General features: G+C 48.1%; 1 protein-coding gene across 1 annotated transcript in view; it reads left to right on the plus strand.

The window, feature by feature from the left end:
* The window catches only part of LOC140203564 (homeodomain-interacting protein kinase 4-like), a 29968-nt gene extending 11493 nt beyond the window's left edge, over positions 1 to 18475 (plus strand). Inside the window, exons 2-3 of the mRNA XM_072269608.1 lie at positions 1541 to 2694; positions 18296 to 18475. Coding sequence (XP_072125709.1) covers positions 1541 to 2694; positions 18296 to 18475 — 1334 coding nt within the window. The remainder of the gene's footprint in view (positions 1 to 1540; positions 2695 to 18295) is intronic.
* The last annotated feature ends 8193 nt before the right edge of the window (positions 18476 to 26668 follow it).

Raw genomic sequence — 26668 nt, forward strand, 5'->3', positions numbered from 1 at the left:
AATCATTGAAAGTGAATCCATAGGTTATGGGAACATTTGAGTCATGGGACGAGTGAATTTGAGTGAAGTTATCCGCTCTGGTTCAGGAGCCTGGTGGTTGACCTGGGTGGTGTGAGTCCTTGATGATGGATGCTTTCCTGTGACAATGCTCTGTGTAGGTGTGCTCAATGGTGGGGAGGGCTTTACCTGTGACGGACTGGGCCATATTAATCATTTTGTGTAGGATTTTTCATTTAAGGGCATTGGTGTTTCCATACCAGGCCATGATGTAACCAGTCAATATATGCTCCACCACTCATCTATAGAAGTTTGTCAAAGTTTTAGATGCCATGCCGAACCACCACAAACTTTGAAGGAAGTAGATGTGCTGCCTTGCTTTCTTCATAATTGCACTTACCTGCTGGGCTCAGGACAGATCCTCTGAAATGACAACACTGAGGAATTTAAAGTTGCTCATCCTCTCCACCTCTGATCCCACAATGAGGATTGGCTCATGGACCTCTGGTTTCCTCCTCCTGAAGTCAATAATCAGCTCTTTGGCCTTGCTGACATTGAGTTGCGGCACCACTCAACCAGATTTTCATTCTCCTTCCAATATGCTGATTCATCACCACCTTTGATTCGGTCTACAAAGTGGTGTCGCCAGTTAACTTAAATATGGCATTGGAGCTGTAGTTAGCCACATGGTTTAAAGCAAGTAGATCAGGGGGCTGAGCACACATCCTTGTGGTGCACCTGTGCTGATGGAGATCTTGTTGTCAAATCGAACTGACCAGGGTCCGCAAGTGAGGAAATTGAGAATTCAATTCCACAAGGAGGTATTGAGGTCAGCATCCTGAAGGTTATTGATTAGATTGGAGGGGATGATAGTATTAAATATCGAGTTGTAGTTGATAAAGAGCATCCTGATGCATGCACCTTTGCTGTCCAGTTGACCCATGGAAGAGCCAACTAAATAACATCCTTTTTTCTCTCTCAACTTGCACTGATATTGTTGTTTATTTTGTTGTCGAAGTTTAGCATAATTTAATAATAGTTCATTGCCCCCTCCTATCAGATTCCTTCTATCTCTTGCACATATCACCTCCCAAATTCTTATTTCATTTCCCTCCCCTCATACCCACCCACCCTTCCCCTCAACTGGCTTCACCTATTGCCTGCCAGTTTGTACTCCTATCCCTCCCCACCCCACCACCAAGAAGGGGGGACCTGCTCCTTTCCTCCCCAGTCCATATGAAGGGTCTCGGCCCAAAACATCGATTGTGTATTCCTCTCCATAGATGTTGCCTGCTCTGCTGTGTTCCTCCAGCATTTTGTGTGAATTGCATAATTTATGTTACCTTACCTTAATCATGTTGCACTAAAGCGTGCTAATTGTCATGGCATTTATACCTTGTGCATTAGGGTTTTGAAAATAAAACTTTTTCTCATCTGGGTGGTCCTGACCAGGGACAACACCCTCAGGACTCAGCCTGTGAGAAGTTTGTTGGGGTCTCCCCCTTTCCCTCGTCACTGACCTGTTCTTTCCGCCTTCCTACAGAACCTTACATCCAGTCCAGGTTTTACCGCTCGCCTGAGATTCTCCTTGGCCTTCCCTTCTGTGAGAAGGTGGACATGTGGTCACTAGGCTGCGTCATGGCTGAGCTGCACCTGGGCTGGCCCCTCTACCCTGGCAACAGTGAGTACGACCAGATCCGCTACATCGTGGAAACGCAGGGGCTGCCGAAGGACCAGCTCCTCAACGCAGCCACCAAGGCATGCCAGTTCTTCCGCCGCTGCCCATGCCAGCACGCTGGCTCCCAGTGGCAGCTCAAGGGGGTCTCCGACTATCAGGCAGGGACCATGGTGCAGCCTATGGAGAGGAGGAAGTACATGCTCAAATCGCTGGACCAGTTGGAGACCATCCACATCACCAAGAACACCTTCGCGGACGATGAGGTCATCGCCGAGTTCCACGACCGCAAGAACATGGTGGAGCTCATCAAGAGGATGTTAACCCTAGAGTCCCATGAGAGGATCACCCCCAGCGCCGCCCTCAAGCATCCCTTCGTCACCATCCAGCAGCTCAAAATGACCCACGAGCACACCAAGTACTACGACCTGTCTGTGCAGGCACTCAATGCGGCCCTCAATGGCGACAGACGGGTCCTGGCCGAGCAACGTTATTACAGCGCGGCCGACGAGACTTACTGCACCAGCTCCGATTACTACGAGTGCAGGCAGGCCCACCATATCCCTAGCGTTGCCTCGATGCAGAGGGCAATTGACAAGATGGATAGCTTGACTATTGAGGAGCCGGGACAGGAGTTTGGCGTCAGCATGTGGGCCGAGGGAGCAGGTAACGGGGGGTATCTGCCTTCTACCTCTAGGGCGGGCAATCCCAGCTGCCTGCCCCATTCGTACCACCATGCAGCCTGCTTCAGGTCCAAACACCCCACACAGCGGCACAGGAACGAGTCGGTTGCCAGTTACCATGGCAGCTGGTGTGGACTGAAGCAGCAGAAGGCCCCCCACCATTCCATGTCAGATCCGACATTCAGCAACGTGATCCTGCTTGGACAGGAACCCACCCCGGAGATCTCCAGCTGGCAGGAGGAAGATGTGGAGGCCATCTTCCCGGCATCTTCTTTCCTGGCACAAGAGGCAAAGAGAGTTGAGGAGGTTACGGTCCATAAAAAACCTTTAGATCCTGAGGTAAGGTCCTGATGGTTTAATCACACAGCCTTACCACACCAAGACAAGAAAGCAGAGCGTCTTAACTGACCCTCCGATTGCCTTCATTAACCCATTTGGTCTCACCCTATCTAAGATATTCCCTTCATTCTATCCATTCCTCGTTCTCACCTACTGAAAACTCCTTCCCAGTCCTGACAATGGATACCAGAACTGAAACACTGACTCCGTTTCTCTCTCCACAGATGCTGCCTGGCATGCCAAGTGTTCTGGCACTATCTGTTTTGATTCCTGTTTCTATTTCCACAGTGGCACTCAGACTCAGTGGGGTGAAGGGCCTGTTTGTGTGCTCAGTAACAATTTGACAATGTTTTAATTTTAGAGATACAGTGTGAAACAGGCCTTTCCAGCCCAACGAGCCCAATGGCCCAGCAACCCCTGATTTAACACTAGTCTAAACACAGGACAATTTACAATGACCAATTAACCTACTAACCAGTGTGTCTTTGGGCTGTGGGAGAAAACCAGAGCACCCGGAGGAAACCCATGCGGTCACAGGGAGAACACACAAACTCCTTACAGACGGAACCGGAATTTAACTCCAAACCTCGGAGTGCCCCAAGCATTAATAGCGTCACAGTAACCGCCAGGGCCGGCTGGTGGCGCAATGGCATCAGCGCCGGACTCCGGAGTGAAGGCTCCTGAGTTCAAATCCAAGTTGGGTCACCCCCCGAGCACGCTTTCCATCCGTGCCGGGTTGAGCGGCGAGTTAGCCACTCGGCCTCATTAAAAAAAAAAGGGTTGAGTCAGGAACGTTCATATCGTGACCTGGTTAATCCGAAAGGAGACCAATCCTAACACTGCGTGCCAGACAAGAATGACTGACTGGTGCGACACGCTAAAAAAAAAGTAACCGCCATGCTACAGTGGTGTTGAATACTTATCATAAACATACAAGTTATCAATGCCTCTCTTTTAAATGAATGACTCCAAACCAATCCCATTTTTCAGAATCTCCCCGATCCCTTTCACCAGTTTTGATGTTGAACATGCTTTTAGACCTCTTGGCTTTGGATTTGCATTCAAAGCAGTCTCCATTTCTTCACCGGACCTTGGAAGAAAAACAGAAAAATCCTGTAAGCACTCAGCAAGTAATTCAGCACCTGTGGAAATAAATACGGAACTGATGTTTCACGTTGAAGATCCTCTGTTATTAATATTGCCAGCATTACTTCCTTCTCCATGGAGGCTGCCTGACCTGCTGAGTGCTCCCAGCAGTTACAGTTTTTATTTCAGATTTCCAGCATCTGCAGGCTATGATTCTCATTGTTTAGACTTAGGACTTTCTGCCCTGGATCCAGCTCAGACATAACTTCATGATCTATATGGAGATTTGAGATCCCTGCTGTTTGAGAGATCCTTAATTATTCCGACCTTTCAGTCAGTCTGGATGTTATGAAGCATGAGAATGTGTTTCATACAATCCTGATTTATGAGGTTTGCAGTCAGAGTAGATAGAAGTGGAGGTGAAAGCAAATCCTTCAGAATAACAGAATCAGAATCAGGTTTAATATCACCGGCATGCGTCATGAAATTTGTTGTAATGCAGCAGCAGCACACTGCAATACAGAATGAATTTCAGTAAGAAATATAAAAGTTAAATTAAATAAGTATTGCAAAAAGGGAGAAAAAGAGCAGTGAGGTTCAGTGTCCATTCAGAAATCAGATGGCAGAGCGGGAGAAGCTGTTCCTGAATCGCTGAGTGTGTGCCTTCAGGCTCCTGTACCTCCTCCCTGACAGTGGCAATAAGACCAAGGCATGCCCTTAATGATGGATGGCGCTTTTCTGAGACTTCACTCCTTGAAGATATCCTGGCTAGTGCCCATGATGGAACTAACTCCAACACCATCACTGACCTCATTTACTCTGGAGAACACCCATCTACTGTCACCAAACTCATAGTTCCCTTACCTACATGGCTCGCTTCTACCTTCTACCCAAGTTCCATAAACCGGGCTGTCCTGTCGGGGTAGGCCAATTGTTTCTGCCTGCTCCTGCCCCACTGTACCCGTGTTCTCGTATATCGATTGCATTCTGTACCGCTTGGTACAGCTTCTTCCCACCTACATCTGCAACACTTTTCATGCCCTCAATCTCCTCAGTAACTTTTCAATTCCCTAGCCCCGACCACCTCATTGTCACCATGGATGTCTCTATACACTTGTATTCCCCTATTAGGAAGGCCTCAAAGCTCTCCATTTCTTTCTTGACAAAAGAAGCAACTAATCCCCTTCCACCACCACCCTCCTTCTTCTGACAGAATTGGTCCTCACCCTGAACAATTTTTCCTTTAGCTCCTCCCACTTTCTCCAAACTTGAGGGGTAGCCATGGGCACTCGCATGGGCCCCAGCTATGCCTGCTTCTTCATTGCCTTTGCAGAAGTGTCCATGTTCGACACCTTCCCTAATTATACTCCCCAACTCTTCCTCCGCTAAACTGATGACTGCATTGGTCCACTTCACACACCCGTGCTGAGATAAGTAATTTTATCAACTTCCACCCTGCACTTTAATTCAGTTGGTCTATTTCTGACACCTCCCTCCCCTTTCTTGCTCTCTGTATCCATCTCTGGAGACAAACTGTCGACCAACATCTTTTATAAGCCTACTGATTTCCACAGTTATCTTGACTATATCTTTTCCTACCACCTCCTGTAAAAATGCTATTTCTTTTTCTCAATTTTTTTGCCTCTGCTGCATCTGTTACTTGGATGTGACTTTCTGTTCAGAGAATTGAAACTACACGTGGACTAAGATGTTAACTGTCCTGTGCTATCACCAGTGGGATCATCAGTTGATCTGCCACCTGTCTTCAGGAGTTTTGGCCCACTTATGATCAAGGCTCCCTCGAGGTGGTGGGCCAGCAGTGCTAAAGCACCACCTCCCACTGGTGAGCTTAAAAACTTGGCATCTGCCTCTATCAGAGTTGTTGGTTACTTCCATCCAACAGAAGGTCTGCTCTTCAGGTGTCTGTGCAACTACTGAAGGGTTTGCAAGATATGTATACACTGTCTGACTATCTGCCCCTCTGGACATACTTGGTCCACACCCATGCTGATCCTTTCTCTGCTGCCTCAGCTACAGCCCTGCTGGTTGACTTGATCTCTCTTCTAGTGAAGCCAAGGTCATGCAACCACTTCTGGAGAGTGAACACAATAAATCCACGGTAGCCTACTTCGAATGGATAGCATGAGACCTTCCACCCTCTGTCTCTGCACTCTGATCTTAATTCTGCATACTTGGTTAACTTGCGCTCATGGGCTTCATCGATGTTGTCTTCCCAGGGGACTGTGAGTTCACCAATAACCACTTTTCTACTGGTGTCAGACCATACGATTATATCTGGATGCAATGTGGTGAAAGCTATTTGCTCCGGGAAACTGCCTTTCCCATCCAGTCGGCCTTGACTCCCCAATCAATGGCTGAAGAAAGTATGCTTGATCGTGAGCCTGTGCTGTACACCCTTGACTTGGAGCCTTCTTTCACAAATGATATGCGATGTTCTGTGCAGCATGGGGTATCTGTTACTAGGACGTGACTTTCTGTTCAGAGATATCCTTTTTCAAAGAACAGTTTTGTGTGCAGTTTTGGGCTCCTTATTTTAGAAAGGATACGCTGATATTGGGAAAGGGTTTAGAGAAGATTCACAAGAATGATTCCAGGAATGAAAGGGTTACCGTATGAGGAACGTTTGGCAGCTCTTGGGCTGTATTCCCTGGAGTTCAGGAGAATGAGGGGGGATCTCATTGAAACATTCCGAATGTTAAAAGGCCTGAACAGATTAGATATGGCAAAGTTATTTCCTGTGGTAGAGGATTCTAGGACAAGGGGGCACAACTTCAGGATTGAAGGACGTCCTTTTAGAACTGAGATGTGGAGAAATTACTTTAGTCAGAGGGTGGTAAATGTGTGGAATTTGTTGCCACGAGCAGCTGTGGAGGCCAAGTCATTGGGTGTATTTAAGGCAGAGATAGATAGGTTGTTGATTAGCCAGGGCATCAAAGGGTATGGGTGGAAGGCAGGGGAGCTGGGATGACTAGAAGATTTGAATCAGCCATGATTGAATGGCAGAGCAGACTCAATGGGCTGAGTGGCCTACTTCTGTTCCTGTATCTTATGGTCTAACAGGGTTTCCCTTTTCCCACCATTGATGCTGCCCTCACCCACATCTCCACTGTTTCCCGAACATCCGTGTTCACATCCGATAGATTTCCATTTGTCCCAACTACCACCATGAGTCTCCACAGCCTTCACAATCTCCAAAGAGATCCTACCACCAAACATATCTTTACTTTCCCCTCTCCATAGGAAGTACTCGCTTCACTCTTCCCCACTACTCTTCCTCCCAGCATTTACCCCTGCTAGTGGCCCAAGTGCTTATACACCTCCTCTCTCACCTCTGTTCAGGGCACCAAACAGTTCTTCCAGGTGAAGCAACACTTCACCTGCGAATCTGCTTGGGTCATCTATTCTGCAGCCTCCCTTAGATTGCTGCGACCCATCATAAATTAATGAGACCGTCGTCGAGCACCTCCACTGCATTTGCCACAAGCAGGATTTCCCAGGGGCTCAATATTTTAATTCATTCCCATTCCTGTTCCAAGCTGACTGTCCATGGCCTCCTCTGGTGCCAAGATGAGACACCCTCAGGGTGGAGGGGAAACACCTTATATTCCATCTGGGTAGCCTCCAACCTGATGGCATGATTATCATTTTTCCTTCTAGTTAAAAAAAACTCCCTCCCCCCCCTTCTTCTATTCCCCACGCTGACCTTTTTACTTCTTCTCACCTGCCTATCACTTTTTCCTGGGCCCATTCCTCATTTTCTTTCTTCTATGTCCACTCTCCTCTCTTATCAGATTCCTTCTTTTCTGGCCCTTGACCTTTCCCACCCATCTGGCTTCACCTATCACATTCCAGCTAACCTCACCCCTCCCCCACTTATTTTTATTCTAGCATCTTCCCCTTCCTTCTCAGTCCTGAAGAAGGGTCTCGGCCTGAAACGCTGACTTCTATATTGGGAAATGAACCTGGTCAGGTGTCAGGTCTCTCAGTAGGAGACCATTTTGGAGATAGTGATCACAATTCTATCTCCTTTACTATAGCATTGGCGAGGGATAGGAACAGACAAGTTAGGGAAATGTTTAATTGGAGTAAGGGGAACTATGAGGCTATCAGGCAGGAACTTGAAAGCATAAATTGGAAACAGATGTTCTCAGGGAAACGTACGGAAGAAATGTGGCAAACGTTCATGGGATATTTGCATGAGGTTCTGAGTAGGTACGTTCCAATGAGACATGGAAAGGATGGTAGGGTATAAGAACAGTGGTGCACAAAGGCTATTGTAAGTCTAGTCAAGAAGAAAAGGAGAGCTTATGAAAGGTTCAAAAAAACTAGGTAATGATAGGAATCTAGAAGATTATAAGGCTAGCAGGAAGGAGTTTAAGAATGAAATTAGGAGAGCCAAAGGGGACCATGAGATGGCCTTGGCAGACAGGATTAAGGAAAACCCCAAGGCATTCTACAAGTATGTGAAGAGCAAGAGGATAAGACGTGAGAAAATAGGACCAATCAAGTGTGACAATGGAAAAGTGTGCATGGAACCGGAAGAAATAGCGGAGGTACTTAATGAATACTTTGCTTCAGTACTCACTGCGGAAAAGAATCTTGGCGATTGTAGGGATGACTTGCAGTGGACTGAAAAGCTTGAGAATGTAGATATTAAGAAAGGGGATGTGCTGGAGCTTTTGGGAAGCATCAAGTTGGATAAGTCACCAGGACCGTATGGGATGTAACCCAGGCTACTGTGGGAAGCGAGAGAGGTCATTGCTGAGCCTCTGGCAATGATCTTTGCATCATCAATGAGGACAGGAGAGGTTCTGGAGGATTAGAGGGTTGAGGATGTTGTTCCCTTATTCAAGAAAGAGAGTAGGGATAGCCCAGGAAGTTATAGGCCTGTGAGTCTTACTTCAGTGGTTGGTAAGTTGATGGAGAAGATCCTGAGAGGCAGGATTTATGAACATTTGGACAGGCATCATATGATTAGGAACAGTCAGCATGGCTTTGTCAAAGGCAGGTTGTGCCTTACAAGCCTGATTGAATTTTTTGAGGATGTGACTAAACATATTGATTAAGGTAGAGCCATAGATGTAGCGTACGAGGGGTGATTGATAAGTTCATGGCCTGAGGTAGAAGGAGTCATTTTTAGAAAACCTAGCACATTCATTTTTCAACATAGTCCCCTCTAACATTTACACACTTAATCCAGCAGTCATGGAGCATACGGATCTTGAACCTCCAGAAAATGTCCACAGCAAGGGTGATTGATAAGTTCGTGGCCTACTGTAGACAGCGATGAGTTATACAGCTCTCGTTACATGCACATGCAGTTCAACTCTTTGAGTGATTATGCAGAAAGTTTGAAGTTAATAACTCATCAAGGGTGATTGATAAGTTCGTGGTCTAAGGTAGAAGGAGATGAGTTATTAACTGTAAACTTTCTGCATAATCACTCAAAGAGTTAAACTACATGTGCATGTAACGAGAGCTGTATAACTCATCTCCTTTTACCTTAGGCCACGAACTTATCAATCACCCCTGCTGTGGACACTTTCTGGAGGTCCAAAATCCGTATGCTCCACGACTGCAGGACTAAGTGTGTAAGTGCAGGAGGGTACTATGTTGAAAAATAAATGTGCTTGGTTTTCTAAAATTGACTCCTTCTACTGTAGGCCACGACCTTATCAATCACCCCTTGTATATGGATTTTAGCAGGGCATTTGACAAGGTACCCCATGCAAGGCTTATTGAGAAAGTAAGGAGGCATGGGATCCAAGGGGAAATTGCTTTGTGGATCTAGACTGGCTTGCCCACAGAAGGCAAAGAGTGGTTGTAGACGGGTCATATTCTGCATGGAGGCCGGTGAACAGTGGTGTGCCTCAGGGATCTGTTCTGGGACCCCTTCTCTTTGTGATTTTTATAAATGACCTGGATGAGGAAGTGGAGGGATGAGTTAGTAAATTTGCTGATGACACAAAGGTTGGAGATGTTGTGGATAGTGTGGAGGGCTGTCAGAGGTTACAACGGGACATTGATAGGATGCAAAACTGGGCTGAGAAGTGGCAGATGGAGTTCAACCCAGAGAAGCGTGAGGTGGTTCATTTTGGTAGGTCAAATATGATGGCAGAATATAGTATTAATGGTAAGACTCTTGGCAGTGTGGAGGATCAGAGGGATCTTGGGGTTCGAGTCCATAGAACACTCAAAGCTGCTGCACAGGTTGACTCTGTGGTTAAGAAAGCATACGGTGCATTGCCCTTCATCAATCGGGGGTTGAGTTTAAGAGCCGCGAGGTAGTGTTGCAGCTATACAGGACCCTGGTCAGACCCCACTTGCAGTACTGTGCTCAATTCTGGTCGCCTCACTATAGGAAGGACGTGGAAACCATAGGAAGGGTGCAGAAGAGACTTACAAGGATGCTGCCTGGATTGGGGAGCATACCTAATGAGAATAGGTAAGTGAACTCGGCCTTTTCTCCTTGGAGCGACGGAGGATGAGAGGTGACCTGATAGAGGTGTATAAGATGATGAGAGGCATTGATTGTGTGGATAGTCAGAGGCTTTTCCCCAGGGCTGAAATGACTAGCATGAGAGGGCATAGTTTTAAGGTGCTTGGAAGTAGGTACAGAGGAGATGTCAGGGGTAGGTTTTTTTTTATGCAGAGAGTGGTGAGGGTGTAGAAGAGCTGCCGGTGGCGGTGGTGGAGGCTGAAATGATAGGGTCTTTTAAGAGACTCCTGGATAGGTACATGGAGCTTAGAAAAATAGAGGGCTATGGGTAAAGCCTAGGTTGTTCTAAGGTAGGGACATGTTCCGCACAGCTTTGTGGGCTGAAGGGCCTGTATTGTGCTGTAGGTTTTCTATGTTTCTATTCATTTCCATTGATACTGCCTGGCATGCAGAGAACAACCAGCATTTTGTGTGTTTTACTTTGGACTTTCTTGTGTTTATGATTTGGAGCTGACTGAGTTCACAACTTTTTGCAGCTTCTTTCCATTCTGTGCAGTAGTAAACCCCCGCCCCCATACCAAATCTTCTCAAACTCCAATGAAATATAGCTGCTGTTGTGCCTTCTTTGTAGCTGCATCGATATGTTGGGCCCAGGTTAGATCCTCAGAGATCTTGACACCCAGGAACTTGAAATTGCTCACTCTCTCCACTTCTGTTCCCCCTATGAGGACGGGCGTGTGTTCCCACACCTTATCCTTTCTGAAGTCTGTAATCAGTTCTTTGGTCTTACTGAGGTTGAGTGCAAGGTTGTTGCTGTGACACCACTTAACCAGCTGATCTATCTCGCTCCTGTACGCCTTCTTGTCATCATTTGAAATTCTGCCAACAATAGTTGTGTCGTCAGTAAATTTATAGATGGCATTTGAACTGTACCTAGTCACAGAGTCATGGGTGTAGAGAGAGTAGAGCAATAGGCTAAGCACGCGTCCCTGAGGTGCACCAGGGTTGATGTTATTTCAGATCTGCACAGATTGTGGTCTTCTGGTGAGGAAGTCAAGGATCCAGATGCAGAGGGAGGTACAGAGGACCAGGTTTTGGAGCTTTTTGATCAGAATTATAGAAATGATTGCGTTAAACACTGAGCTGTAGTCAATAAACAGCAGTCTGACATAAGCCATGCATATGCTGCTTACATACAACCATGATGATTATGGAAAGAATGCTTAATCAAGCAATATATTTACAGTATTACTCAAATATTACTGAGATGTCAAATACACTACATTTTGTGTGTGTGTTGTTCTGGATTTCCAACATCTGCAGAATCTCTAGTGTTTCTGCTCGACCTCAAGGTAGCATCGGGCTTCTTACCAAAGAGCCTTGGTGAAACTGGAGTCAATGGGCATCAAGTGGAAACACTCAGGTGATTGCATCAGTCCTGAAACAAGGTGTTTCTGGTTGTAGGAGCTCCACCATCCCAGACCCAGCTCACCATTATAGGAGTTCCTCAGGGCAGTGTCCTCAGCCCACATATCATCAATGCTCTCCCATCAGAAGTTCAGAAGAGGGGATATTCACTGACTGTGAAGCAGTCCATGACTATGTGCAGCTAGACCCAGGTAACATGCAGGGGCACCATGGTAGGGTGACACTATTACAGCTCAGGGCATTAGAGTTCAGAGTTCATTTCTGAAGTCATCTGTAAGGGATCTGCGTATGCTCCCTGTAAAATGTGTGTGTGTTTACTCCTGGTGTTCCAGTTTCCCTGCACAATCCGAAGGCGTACTAATTAGTAGGTTCAACTGTAAATTGTCTTGTGATTAGGCTAGGGTTAAATTGGGAGCTTTTGGGTGACACAGCTCGGAAGGCCGGAAGGGCCTATTCCATGCTGAATGTAAATGAAAGAACACAGGACACAGGCATTCAGGCCACACAGGTGCCGGGAGGGGGAGGGTTGGTGGGGAACCCTCCCAGTCCAACTCCCTGCCTTTGAAGTGCATGCATCACCATCACCAGAAACCTCACCGACTGGGGCAGCTCAGAGGAGGGTGTCCCATGCAGAGTAACTAATTGAGATTTTTGATTGGAGAAAGGCTAACTTTAAGGAGATGCGAAAGGATTTAGAAGGAGTGGATTGGGACAAATTGTTTTATGGGAAGGATGTAATGGAGAAATGGAAGTCACTTAAAGGTGAAATGTTGAGGGTACAGAATCTTTATGTTCCTGTTAGGTTGAAAGGAAAGGTTAAAAGTTTGAGAGAGCCATGGTTTTCAAGGGATATTGGAAACTTGGTTTGAAAAAAGAGAGAAATCTACAATAAATATAGGCAGCATGGAGTAACTGAGGTGCTCGAGGAATATAAAGAATGTAAAAAGAATCTTAAGACAGAAACTAGAAAAGATATGAGGTCGCTTTGGCAAGTAAGGTGAAAATAAATCCCAAGGGTTTCTACCCTTATATTAATAGTTTGTTGTTGTTGTTCGGCCTTCATAGTTGAAGATGACCATGGCTTCAAAGTCAAATGGGAGATTGGTGGCTGTGGGTCCGGAGGTGACTGATGAGGCCAATCCAGGCCCTGAAGGCTCGCCCACATGTGGGACACAAGTGGGTAGGTGCTGTCGTGGCAGTGGATGCTGCTCAGGCCTTGCGCACAGCACACTTTCGTTGCGCCTCGATGATGCGCCTGACTTCAGCTGCACGAACTCCTGTGGTGATCTTGCTGGGCCAAGCTGGACGGTCGAGGGCAAGCGTCTCCCACGTGTTGATGTCGACACCCAGGCCTTTGAGGGACGCTTTCAGGCAGTCTTTGTAATGTTTCTTCTGCCCCCCGACTGAGCGCTTGCCCTGACACAATTCTCCGTACAGCAGCTGCTTAGGCAATCGGCTGTCTGGCATTCTGACCACATAGTAAAAGAATAGTGAAGGATAAAACTGGTCCCTTAGAGAATCAGAGTGGACGGCTATGTGTGGAACCAAAAGAGATGGGGGAGATTTTGAACAATTTCTTTTCTTCGGTATTCACTAAGGAGAAGGATATTGAATTGTGTAAGGTAAGGGAAACAGGTAGGGAAGTTATGTTAACTATGATGATTAAAGAAGAGGAAGTATTGGCGCTTTTAAGGAATATGAAAGTAGATAAGTCTCCGAGTCCTAACAAGATATTCTCTAGGACCTTGAGGGTAGTTAATGTGGAAATAGCAGGGGCTCTGACAGAAATATTTCAAATGTCATTAGAAACAGGCATGGTGCCGAGGGTTGGCATATTGCTCATGTTGTTCCATTGTTTAAAAAGGGTTCTAAGAGTAAACTTAGCAATTAACAGCCTGTAAGTTTGACGTCAGTGGTGGGTAAATTAATGGAAAGCATTCTTAGAGATGGTATATATAATTATCTGGATAGACAGGGTCTGTTTAGGAACAGTCAACATGGATTTGTGCATGGAAGGTCATGTTTGACAAATCTTATTGATTTTTTGAAAAGGTTAAAGCGGTGGGTGTTGTCTATATGGACTTCAGTAAGGCCTTTGACAAGGTTCCACATGGAAGGTTAGTTAGGAAGGTTCAATTGTTAGGTATAATATTTAAGTAGTAAAATGGATTTAACAGTGGCTGGATGGGAGACACCAGAGAGTAGTGGTGGATATCTGTGTGTCAGGTTGGAGGCCGGTGACTAGTGGTATGCCTCAGGGATCTGTACTGGGTCCAACGTTGTTTGTCATATACATTAATGATCTGGATGAAGGGGTGGTAAATTGGATGAGTAAGTATGCAGATAATACTAAGATAGTTGGAGTTGTGGATAATGAAGTAGGTTTTCAAAGCTTGCAGAGAGATTTAGGCCAGTTAGAAGAGTGCGCTGAAAGATGGCAAAATGAGTTTAATGCTGATAAATGTGAGGTGCTACATTTTGGTAGGACTAATCAAAATAGGACATACATGGTAAATGGTAGGGCATTGAAGAATGCAGTAGAACAGAGGGATCTAGGAATAATGGTGCATAGTTCCCTGAAGGTGGAATCTCATGTGGATAGGGTGGTGAAGAAAGCTTTTGGTATGCTGGCCTTTATAAATCAGAGCATTGAGTATAGGAGTTGGGATGTAATGTTAAAATTGTTGTTGTTGTTGTTGTTCATCCTTCGTAGTCGAAGATGACCATGGCTTCAAAGTCAAATGGGAGATTGGTGGCTGTGGGTCCGGAGGTGACTGATGAGGCCAATCCGGGCCCTGAAGGCTCGCCCACATGTGGGACACAAGTGGGTAGGTGCTGTCGTGGCAGTGGATGCTGCTCAGGCCTTGTACACAACACGCTTTCGTTGCGCCTCGATGATGCGCCTGACTTCAGCTGCACGAACTCCTGTGGTGATCTTGCTGCGCCAAGCTGGACGGTCGAGGGCAAGCGTCTCCCACGTGTTGATGTCGACACCCAGGCCTTTGAGGGACGCTTTCAGGCAGTCTTTGTAACGTTTCTTCTGCCCCCCGACTGAGCGCTTGCCCTGACACAGTTCTCCGTACAGCAGCTGCTTAGGCAATCGGCTGTCTGGCATTCTGACCACATGTCCAGCCCACCTGGCTTGGGCTTTCAGCAGGAGGGTGTAGACGCTGCAGAGCCCAGCTCGTTCCAGGATTTCCGTGTCGGGGACTTTGTCCTGCCACCCGATGTGGAGGAGTCTGCGGAGACAGCTCAGGTGAAAGTGGTTGAGCTGTTTGGCGTGTCTGCTGTAGACAGTCCAGGTCTCGCTGGCGTAAAGGAGGGTGGTAAGGATCACTGCACAGTAGACCTTCAGCTTGGTGGTAAGGCTGAGTCCTCTCCACTCCCAGATGTTCTCACGGAGTCTCCCAAAGGCGGCGCTGGCTTTGGCAATCCTGTTGTTGACCTCAGCGTCTATATTCACTGCGCGAGACAGTATGCTGCCCAGGTAGGTGAAGTTGTCGACTGCCTGGAGGTTCTGGCCCTTCACCGTGATGCGCGGCTCCTGGTTAAAATTGTACAAGGCATTGGTAAGGCCAAATTTGGAGTATTGTGTACAGTTCTGGTCACTGAATTATAGGAAAGATGTCAACTAAATACAGAGAGTACAGATAATATTTACGAGAATGTTACCTGGGTTTCGTGTCCTAAGTTACAGAGAAAGGTTGAACAAGTTGGGTCTTTATTCTTTGGAGCATAGAAGGTTGAGGGGGGATTTGATAGAGGTGTTTAAAATTATGAGGGGGATAGATAGAGTTGACGTGGATAGGCTTTTTCTATTGAGAGTGGGGGAGATTCAAACAAGAGGACATGAATTGAGAATTAAAGGGCAAAAGTTTAGGGGTAACATGAGGGGGAACTTCTTTACTCAGAGAGTGGTAGCTGTGTGGAACGAGCTTCCAGCAGAAGTGGTTGAGGCAGGTTCGATGTTGTAGTTTAAAGTTAAATTGGACAGCTATATGGACAGGAAAGGAATGGAGAGTTATGGGCTGAGTGCAGGTCGGTGGGACTAGGTGGGAGTAAGAGTTCGACACGGACTAGAAGGGCCGAGATGGCCTGTTTCCGTGCTGTAATTGTTATATGGTTATATAATAGAAAACGAACAATGGACATGTAGATACGAGACTACAGTTGTTTAGAATCTGGAGCAAAAGAACAAATACAGGGGCAGCTCAGAGGATGGATGTCCCATGCAGAGTGACTAATTCCTGAACCACCCCCCCCCCCCCCAAAAAAAACTCTCACACTGACACAGACACTAAACCCATCACCAGAAACCTCACCTACGGGGGCAGATCAGTGGATGGGTGCCCCATGCAGAGTGACTAATTCCTGAACAACTCCCCTCCCAAAACTCACAGACTGACAGAGACATTCCTAAACCCATCACCAGAAACCTCCCCTACAAGGGTAGGTCTGAAGATGAGCGTCCCATATAGAGTGACTAATTCCTGAACCACCCCCTCCCCTCTAAAACCCACACAGAGACACAGACACTAAACCCATCACCAGAAACCTCATCTACAAGGGTAGGTCTGAAGACGAGTGTCCCATATACAGTGACTAATTCCTGAACCAACCCCTCCCCTAAAACTCAAGGACTTACAAAGACATTCCTAAACCCATCACCAGAGCACAAATGTTGCATATACAACGTGCATAAAATGCACACCAGTTACTCTGCTCCAACAGCTTCTCACAAACCCATGGCCTTTACCCCCAGGAAAGACAAAAGGCGGCAGGAACATGGGAACATCAGGACAACTTCTACCCCACTGCTATAGACTGTTGAATGGTTTCCTTGATGGACTCTTGACCTCGCAATCTACCTCATTATGATCTTGCAGCAGACTTTACTTGCACTGCAGTTTTCCTGTCGCTGTAACGCTTGATTCTGCATTATTATTGTTTTACCTTGTTCTACCTCAATGCACCATGCAATGATTTGATCTGTATGAACAGTAGCTAAGGCTAGCTTTTTTTTTCTCTGTATTTTGGTACACGTGACAATAATAAACCAATTTCAATTTCCTTCCAAACCATATATCATCCAGACTTGGAAATACTATAAATCTCTGTTTCCTAATAGTCTGGGTCTAAATTTTAGCTATTTATTGGGATGCATGGCCCTTTGAGCTGTGCCACCAGCAACCCACCAATTTAACCCTAACCTAATTACGGGACAAGTTACAATGACCAATTAACCTACCGACCAATATATCCTCGAACTGAGGGAGGAAACCAGAGCACCTGGAGAAGACCTGCATGGTCACGGAGAGGATGTGCAGACTCCTGTAGCTGACATCGGAATTGAATTACGAACACCGATGGCCCGAGCTGTAATAGCATCATGCCAACAGCTACGTTACCGTGGCGCCCAGAACTTCATCCTCAATGGAACTGTGGGCACTCCCCATCACTTCCTGAAGGATAACTATGGAGAAGTGTGGGATGTCCAAGGTTTCGAACAATTTATGATTGGATGGTAATGAGGAAGATGGGGAAGCGTTGTGTAGAGGCTGGAGTGACAGGTGGGCAGAGGTCAGAGACAGATATAGCAGGAAAACAGGCCTTTCAGCCCACCGTCAGCTGCACCTTCTATTAAAACACAGGTACAGGCCCTTCTGCCCACAATGTTGTGCTGACCCAATTAAATTAGCAATCAAATGGCCAAACTAATCTTTTCTGCCTACGCAATGTCCATATCCTTCCACTTTCCTCACATTCATGTGCCTACCTAAACGTCTCTTGAAAGTTTCTAATGTATCTGCCACTACCACCACTCCAGGCAATGCCTTCCAGGCACCCACAACTGTGTAAAAAAAAAACTTGCCCTTCACATCTCCTTTACAATTACCTCCTGTCACCTTAAGTGCATGCCCTCTGGTACTAGCCATTTCAACCCCTGGGAAAAGATATTGTCTGTCTATTCTATCCATGCAGCTCTTAATCATATAAACCTCTATTAGGTCTCCCCTCAGTCTCTGCTGGTCCAGAGCAACCAACCCAAGTTTGCCCAACCTCTTGTGAAAGCACACGCCCTCTAAGCCAGGCAACATCCTGGTAAACTTCTTCTGCACCCTCTTCAAAACCTTATTACAACTGGGTGACCACAACTGCATGCAGTGCTTCAGATGCAGCGACATAACTTCCTGACTTTTCAGCTCAATGCCTCAACTAATAAAGGGAAGCCTTCTTCACCAACCTATCAAGCTGAGTAGCACTTTCAGGGAGCTATGAGCTTGGACACCAAGGTCCCTCTGCTCATCAACACTATTCAACATTGTTCTCCCCAACTCCCCCACAGGTTCCCCTCTCACCTATATACTGGGAAATAATTTACAGTGGCCAATTAACCTGCTAAACTGCAAATCTCCAGGAATGAGGGAGGAAACTATAATCCCATGGGTTCTTGTTTTGTTAAGCAACCTCACGTGCAGCACCTTGTCAAAGGCCTTCTGAGTATCCAGGTACACAGCATCCACCTATTCTCCTTCAGCTATCCTGCTTGTTATTTCCTTAAACTTGATTCCGATCGGAACTGTTTTCCACATATGCTGACTTCAGTTTATTTATTACTTGATCCAGAGATCTCAACCAAGTCAACAGGATTCCGAACGCTCTGACAGCTTTGACAACGAATGGTTAAACATCGGCAGCGAGACTTGGAGCCCTGATAGCACAGATTCGGTCTCCATTGAATACGAGAACATACAGCCCCGAAGTAGCAACTACCAGAGTTACCTGCACATGGAAAACCATCATTAGTTGCCTTGTTCTGTTAGTCTTGCAGTGAGCGCCCCCTGCTGACCAGAAAAAAACTCCAAAAGATTTTACAATGTGACAAATGCCTCGGATGTTTGCCACAAAATAAACCGTTTAAATCTTCAACTGTAAGCATCATTTTATTTATAATAAAGGAACGTGAAAATAGATCTCTCAGATCATATTGAAAGGAATTCAAAAATAGATATTGTGCTAAAACACGCCAGGCCTGAATTCAAAACCATGGTCAGTCAGGAGATGAAGTGGAACAGGGAAGATGTGGGAGGCCTTTATTAAGAACATGCAAAATGGCTGGTTTAATATATGCAGTCTATTTCTGCAAGTGACTTCCTTAATACTCTGAAACTTTGGAAAAAGAGTTTTGATTTGTTATCCAATTAAAGCACTCTGTATTTTGTATTGTTAATAAAGCTGTTTGAAAATCAACCGGATTTGTTGAGTTGAATAAGGTACGATGCAGGAAAATGACTGACCTCAGGTGCACAGAACCCTTTTTGCCGGAGGGCCGCTGACATCCAAGGTACACGGTATGTACTGCCAAAGCTAGCAGAAACCTAGTACGTTATTGCATCTGAACTGCGTCCAGGATGGAGTAAGAGGACTCTGGTGGATCCTGACCAGTTGGAGGGTGATTTGATCTTACCTCTACTCTGCAGAGGACAAATATTATCTCCCGAAAAACTCCTCACACTTCTCTTGGGACCTCAAACCCACCCCTGGACACTAGGCCATTGTCTCCCAGACTGAGAGTGACCCCATAGACTTGGGAAATCTTCCATCCATGTCCAACCCACTTCTCCCTCCTCTCCCAGGTCCCACAAGCAGGACTGACCCAGCAGACTCTTCCTTTATTGCTTGAACCTGCTCATGATCTGTTCACGTACAAACTCCCTGCTTTTATCCTCTTGTCTCCTGAAATGCTGGGATATCAGCATCTGAGGAGAGAGAAAATAAATTCATGTTTCTGATTTCATGTTGACGCTGGTTATCTGAAATGGCAGAATTCTTTAGGGGGTGAAAGGGTTGCAAAGTGCCAAACCGATCAGCTACTATTCCCAGAGCTTGCATTAACCTTCTCCAAAGTCAAAGCAAACCTTCCCTCCCCCTCCATCTGTATCTCTCTAAAGCCACTTACCCCCTGGTGAAGGCAGGGCTGATTAGAATTCTGTCCCCTTCATTTCCGGTCCTGAAGGGTCTCAGCCCAAGATGTTGACTCTTTATTCCTCTGCATAGATGCTGCCTGACTTGCTGAGTTCCTCCAGCACTTTGCGTGCATTGCTCAGGATTGCCAGCATCTGCAGAATCCCATATATACAGAAGTCTTGTCAACAATGATTTCTCTCCTCCCTTCCTGCAGTTACACGGGCATTTGTCTCCTCTACCATTGGCCTTATTCCTCGGCAGCCCTTCCAAAGACAGTGCAATTCTCTGCAGCGCAGCAGCGCCCAGCGTGCTCACCAATCTCTCTGCCCCATGAGCTACTCATCAGACTGCATACTCAACATTCAGCAATTACTTCCAAATAAAGATTCCCATTTCCTTCACCCTGTGGCAATCTGCTCCCTAGTCACTGGACTGCAAGTAGGTTCAGTGTTGTGCCAAGACTGGAGTTGAAATTTTGCCCATACACTGTGCATACCGGTTAGCTCAATTCTTTTAAAGCTTGCGGCATCGTAGTTCACCATTCAACCCCGGCGTCCTCTGTAAGGAGTCTGAACGTTCTCCCTGTGGATTGTGTGGTTTTCCCCTGGAGCTCCGGTTTCCTCCCACAGTCCAAACACGAATCGCTTGGTGGATTAATGGTTAAACTCGGGTTAACTTGGGGGTTGGTTGGTGGTGTGGCTCAAAGGGTCTGTCCTGTGCTGTATCTCTAAATAAATAACAAACATCACACCTCCAGTTCTGTGGCTTCACCCACATTGGCTGCTGCTCATTCACAGCTCAAAGCCTTGTTACCTTGTTCCAACTTATGGCCACCCTCCCATCATCTTCAATAAACGTACAAACCCTCGACAGTCTTCATGTGCTGAGGGATCTTGGGGTTAAAGTTCATATCTCCTCAGGAGTTGCTACACAAGTAAAGGTGGCTTATTACCACTTGAAGGGGCAAGAAATTGAATAATACAGACGTTGTATAGGCAGAAGGCATTAAAGGAGGGAATTTGATTACAAACATTATGGGATAAAGGGCCCGCTCCTGAGCTGTACTGTTCTGTCTAATAAATCTGGAGTCTTTAAAAACTTGATGGTCGCATCTCTTAAAGGTAAGCTCCAAGCTGCTGGAATTTTGAAACTCCTCACCTTTCATCCTTCCTTCAAGACATTTGTGAAAACTCACCTCTGTGATGACGCTTTTGGCCATCGCCCTTTACATTGAATGCATTTGATGATTGGGATACAGTCCCTCTAAGCTTCGCTACCCCAACAACCCTGACTTAACCCTAGCCTAAACATAGGGCCAACTAACCTGCTAACCGGTACATCTTTGGACTGTGGGAGGAAACCGGAACATTCCACGGGGAGGACTCCTTTCAGATGACACTGGAATTGAACTCTGACGCCCTGTGATCAATGACCAAATAAAGTTTAATTTGGGATATTTAGCAACATGAAAGGCATCAAATCAGTGTTGGGAATGTTTGTACAAAGTCAGCCAATCGACAGACAAATACCAGCACAGGTAGGAAGGAATTTCCTCATCTTCAGATACTGCCTTGTGTTTGATATCTCATCCAGTTGGGCACCTCTCACATTACATCTACTGCAGACTAAAATGGCTGCCTGGACCTTTATGCTTTGCTCTGGGAGGGACACATACACAAGGGGGCACTCCCTTAGAAACACACCCATTTCCCTGGAGTATTGCAGCTGGTAGAAATGTCCCACAGACTCCGCAGCCCAGGTTCGGCACGGCCTCTGCGTAAAGTTTGCACACTCCGTGACATCATGGTTTCCCCTCTCCCAACCATTCAATTTCCATTCCCATCCCAAGGAGACTGTCCCTAGTATGTGCGTGCACAGTAGAAACTGGGGGAGGTTAATGTGACGGGGGGGGGGGGGGAGTGGGAAGAGAATAAAATGGGATTAGTGCAGGATTATAAATAGGTGGCTGATGGTCAGTGTGGACTCTACCGTTCCTACACCCCGTTTTCAGTATCCATCATTTACTTCATTATTTGTTATTTTTGTATTTGCACAGTTCGTCTTTTTTGCATATTGGCTGTCTGTCTGTGTTTACATCTAGTTTTTTTTATTGATTCTATCGCATCTTTGTTGCACTGTGAATGCCACAAGAAAATGTACCTCTGGGTAGTCTATGGTGACGTACGTGTACTTTGAAACGTGGAAAAGGAATGGGAGGGGAGAGGGTAGGGGGTAGGGGGGTGGGAGGTGGAGGGTAGAGGGGGTGGAGGGTGGAGGGTCGAGGGGGTAGAGGGTCGAGGGGGGTGGAGGGTCGAGGGGGTAGAAGGTCGAGGGGTAGAGGGTCGAGGGGGTAGGGGGTAGAGGGTCGAGGGGGGTAGTGGGTGGTGGAAGACACACCAAGCCCATGAACTAACAGCGGTGGGATTGACATCGGATTCGGGTGAGCTGAACTAAATTCAGCCTGGGTGGAATGGGGTGGGAAGGAATAAGAAGCATGCTTTATAGTCAAAGCTAAGGATCTTCAAGATCTTTGGGCAAGGGTGATTAATGTCAGTCTGAGGCACATGTCCTTCAGACCTGACAGGGCCAGTGTTTACTCTGTCCCAGAGAAGGGTCAGATCAGAAGTGTGACGTAGGTCGGCTCCCCTACTCCAGCCTTGCAATGAAGTTATAATTTACCTCATACAGAACTAGCCTCCCAAAAATCAGGTTTAGCATCAGCAGGATATTCTGCCCCAATTCCACCTCTCTTAATGAATTCTGGAGGTCCCCTCTGCTCCTGGGTCTGCTTTTACACCCCCCCCCCCACCCAGCTTTCCTGCTTCAAGACTTCCTGAGTAAATGATATTTATTTGAACCATCTATGACCATCGCTGCAGTGAAATTTTGGCAGTTACCTGGTGCCCGACAGATTCACAAAGACTGCAGTACATGAGGCACATAACCTTTTTATTCAAATACCAACAATTCTTGTACAAGTTTCATGAACTAAACTAGCCTACACACTTTCTCTCAAACAGCAGATATCCAAAGGGAGCCTGGAATTCAGAAAGAATAATTTTGTTCAATGTCAAAGCAAAATAGTTTCCTTTGGTGTGACTTCTGACGGTGGGGTGTTAGTCACAGTAAAGCTCTCTACACTGTCCTGTCACACATTGCCCAATCTTGTTACGATTAGCATGACCCAAGGCATCCGTTGGGTAGACAAAAACACCCTCCCACTGGGTTGAAACGGAATGGATCTCAGAGATCAGTGGGGGGAGTGGGGGGAGCGGCAGGAGTGAGAAAAGGGGTAGACTGGGAGAGACATACGCAGTAGAGCGGGAGAAGGGTCTGGATTGGGGGGGTGGGGCAGTGCTGTAGGGGTGGTGGTAGGATGAAGTGACAATATGGAGAGCTGCGGGGGGGTCAGATGTAGCAGGCCATGAGCAGTGGAGACTGGGATGCTCATTGGACAAAGCTCAGGTCAGATCCTTAACATCATTGCACCTCAAACCTCTTGCTAAGACCTAAAGGCTGCCTTTGTATAAAAGGGTACACAGAAATACGTCAGAATATACATCACAAACTGTATCGAAACCCTCCGTCACCCAGTCTCTCCACATACAGAACACCCATCACCCAGACTCCCCAAACACCGAACCCTCCGTCACCCAGTCTCCCCACACACGGTAATGAACCCTCCGTCACCCAGTCAGCAGACACGGTAACAAACCCCCCCGTCATCCAGTCTCCCCACACGGTAACGAAACCTACATCACCCAGTCTCCCCAGACAGTAACGAACCCTCCGTTACCCAGTCTCCCTACACACAGTAACGAACCCTACATCACCCAGTCTCCCCACACGGTAACGAACCCTCAGTCACCCAGTCTCCCCACACACGGTAATGAAACCTCCATCGCCCAGTCACCAGACACGGTAACGAAACCTCCGTCACCCAGTCTCCCCAGACAGTAACAAACCCTCCGTCACCCAGTCTGCCCACACTCAGTAATGAACCCGACGTCACCCAGTCACCAGACACAGTAACGAGCCCTCCATCACCCAGTCTCCCTGCACACACAACCCTCCGTCACCCAGTCTCCCCACACACACAACCCTCCGTCACCCAGTCTCCCCACACACTATAACGAACCCTCCGTCACCCAGTCACCAGACACGGTAACGAACCCCCCCGTCACCCAGTCTCCCCACACGGTAACGAACCCTACATCACCCAGTCTCCCCAGACAGTAACGAACCCTCCGTCACCCAGTCTCCCTACAGACGGTAACGAACCCTACATCACCTAGTCTCCCCACACGGTAACGAACCCTCCGTCACCCAGTCACCAGACACGGTAACGAACCCTCCGTCACCCAGTCTCCTCAGACAGTAACAAACCCCCTCCGTCACCCAGTCTGCCCACACACGGTAACGAACCCTACGTCACCCAGTCACCAGACATGGTAACGAACCCTCCGTCACCCGGTCTCCCCACACGGTAATGAACCCTCCGTCACCCAGTCTCCCCAGACAGTAACAAACCCTCCGTCACCCAGTCTCCCCACACGGTAACGAACCCTCCATCACCCAGTCTCTCCACACACGGAACCACCCGTCACCCAGTCTCCCCACCCGGTAACGAACCCCCTGTTACCCAGTCTCCCCACCCGGTAACGAACACCCCGTCACCCAGTCTCCCCAAAGGGAACGAAACCCCCGTCACCCAGTCTCCCCACACGGTAACGAACCCTCCCGTCACCCAGTCTCCCCACAAACGTTAACGAACCCTCTGTCACCCAGTCTCCCTACACATGGTAATGAACCCTACATCACCCAGTCTCCCTACACGGAAACGAACCCTACGTCACCCAGTCACCAGACATGGTAACGAGCCCTCCGTCACTCAGTCTCCCCACACGGTAACAAACCCTCCGTCACCCAGTCTACCCACATGGTAACAAACCCTCCGTCACCCAGTCACCCCACCCGGTAACGAACCCCCCTGTTACCCAGTCTCCCCACCCGGTAACGAACACCCCGTCACCCAGTCTCCCCAAAGGGAACAAACCCCCATCACCCAGTCTCCCCAAAGGGAACGAAACCCCCCATCACCCAGTCTCCCCAAAGGGAACGAAACCCCCGTCACCCAGTCTCCCCACACGGTAACGAACCCTCTCGTCACCCAGTCTCCCCACAAACGGTAACGAACCCTCTGTCACCCAGTCTCCCTACACATGGTAATGAACCCTACATCACCCAGTCTCCCCACACACGGTAACGAACCCTCCGTCACCCAGTCTCTCCACACACGGTAACGAACCCTCCGTCACCCAGTCTCTCCACACACGGTAACGAACCGTCCATCACCCAGCCTCCCCCACACACCGAACCTTCCGTCACCCAGTCTCCCCACATGGTAACGAACCCCCCCGTCACCTAGCCTCCCCACACACGAACCCACCGTCACCCAGTCTCCCCACATGGTAACGAACCCCCCCCGTCACCCAGTCTCCCCACACACTGTAACGAACCCTCCGTCACCCAGTCTCCCCGCACACAGAACCCCCCATCACCCAGTCTCCCCACACACGGTAACGAACCTTCTGTCACCCAGTCAACCCACACACTGAACCCTCCGTCACCCAGTCTCCACAAATGGTAACGAACCTTCCGTCACCCAGTCTCCCCATACACTGAACCCTCCATCACCCAGTCTCCCCAAACGGTAACGAACTCTCCGTCACCCAGTCCCCCACACGGTAATGAACCCTCCGTCATCCAGTCTCCCCAGACACCGAACACTCTGTCACCCAGTCTCCCCACACACTGAACCAGCCATCACCCAGTCTCCCAACAGGGTAACGAACCCTCTGTCACCCAGTCTCCCCACAGGGTAACGAACCCTCCTTCACCCAGTCTCCCCACACGGTAACGAACCCTCCATCACCCAGTCTCCCCACACGGTAACGAACCCTCCTTCACCCAGTCTCCCCACATGGTAACGAACCCTCCATCACCCAGTCTCCCCACCCGGTAACGAACCCCCCATCCCCCAGTCTCCCCAAAGGGAACGAAACCCCCCATCACCCAGTCTCCCCAAAGGGAACGAAACCCCCGTCACCCAGTCACCCCACATTTTTAACGAACCCCCGTCACCCAGTCTCTGCACACACCGAACCCTCCAACACCCAGTCTCCCTGCACGGTAATGAACCCTCTGTCACCCAGTCACCAGACAGGGTAACGAACCCTCTGTCACCCAGTCACCAGACAGGGTAACGAACCCTCCATCACCCAGTCTCCCCACACGGTAACGAACCCCACCGTCACCCAGTCTCCCCACACACAGTAATGAACCCTCCATCACCCAGTCTCCCTACACACGGTAACGAACCCTACATTATCCAGTCTCCCCACACGGTAACGAACCCTCTGTCACCCAATCTCCCCACACACGGTAACGAACCCTCCGTCACCCAGTCACCAGACACGGTAACGAACCCTACATCACCCAGTCTCCCCAGACAGTAACAAACCCTCCGTCACCCAGTCTCCCCACACGATAACGAACCCTCCGTCACCCAGTCTCCCTACACACGGTAATGAACCCTACGTCACCCAGTCACCAGACACGGTAACGAGCCCTCTGTCACCCAGTCTCCCTGCACACACAACCCTCCGTCACCCAGTCTCCCCGCACACACAACCCTCCGTCACCCAGTCTCCCCACACACACAACCCTCCGTCACCCAGTCTCCCCACACACAGTAACACGCCCTCCGTCACCCAGTCTCCCCAGACAGTAACAAACCCTCAGTCACCCAGTCTGCCCACACACTGAAACCTCCATCACCCAGTCTCGCCACACATGGTAACGAACCGTCTGTCACCCAGCCTCCACCACACACCGAACCTTCCGTCACCCGGTCTCCCCACATGGTAACGAAACTCCCATCACCCAGCCGCCCCACACACGAACCCTCCGTCACCCCGTCTCCCCACATGGTAACGAACCCCCCCCCCGTCACCCAGTCACCCCACACGG

Source organism: Mobula birostris, chromosome 10 (genome assembly GCF_030028105.1).
Source record: "Mobula birostris isolate sMobBir1 chromosome 10, sMobBir1.hap1, whole genome shotgun sequence".
NCBI lineage: Eukaryota > Metazoa > Chordata > Chondrichthyes > Myliobatiformes > Myliobatidae > Mobula > Mobula birostris.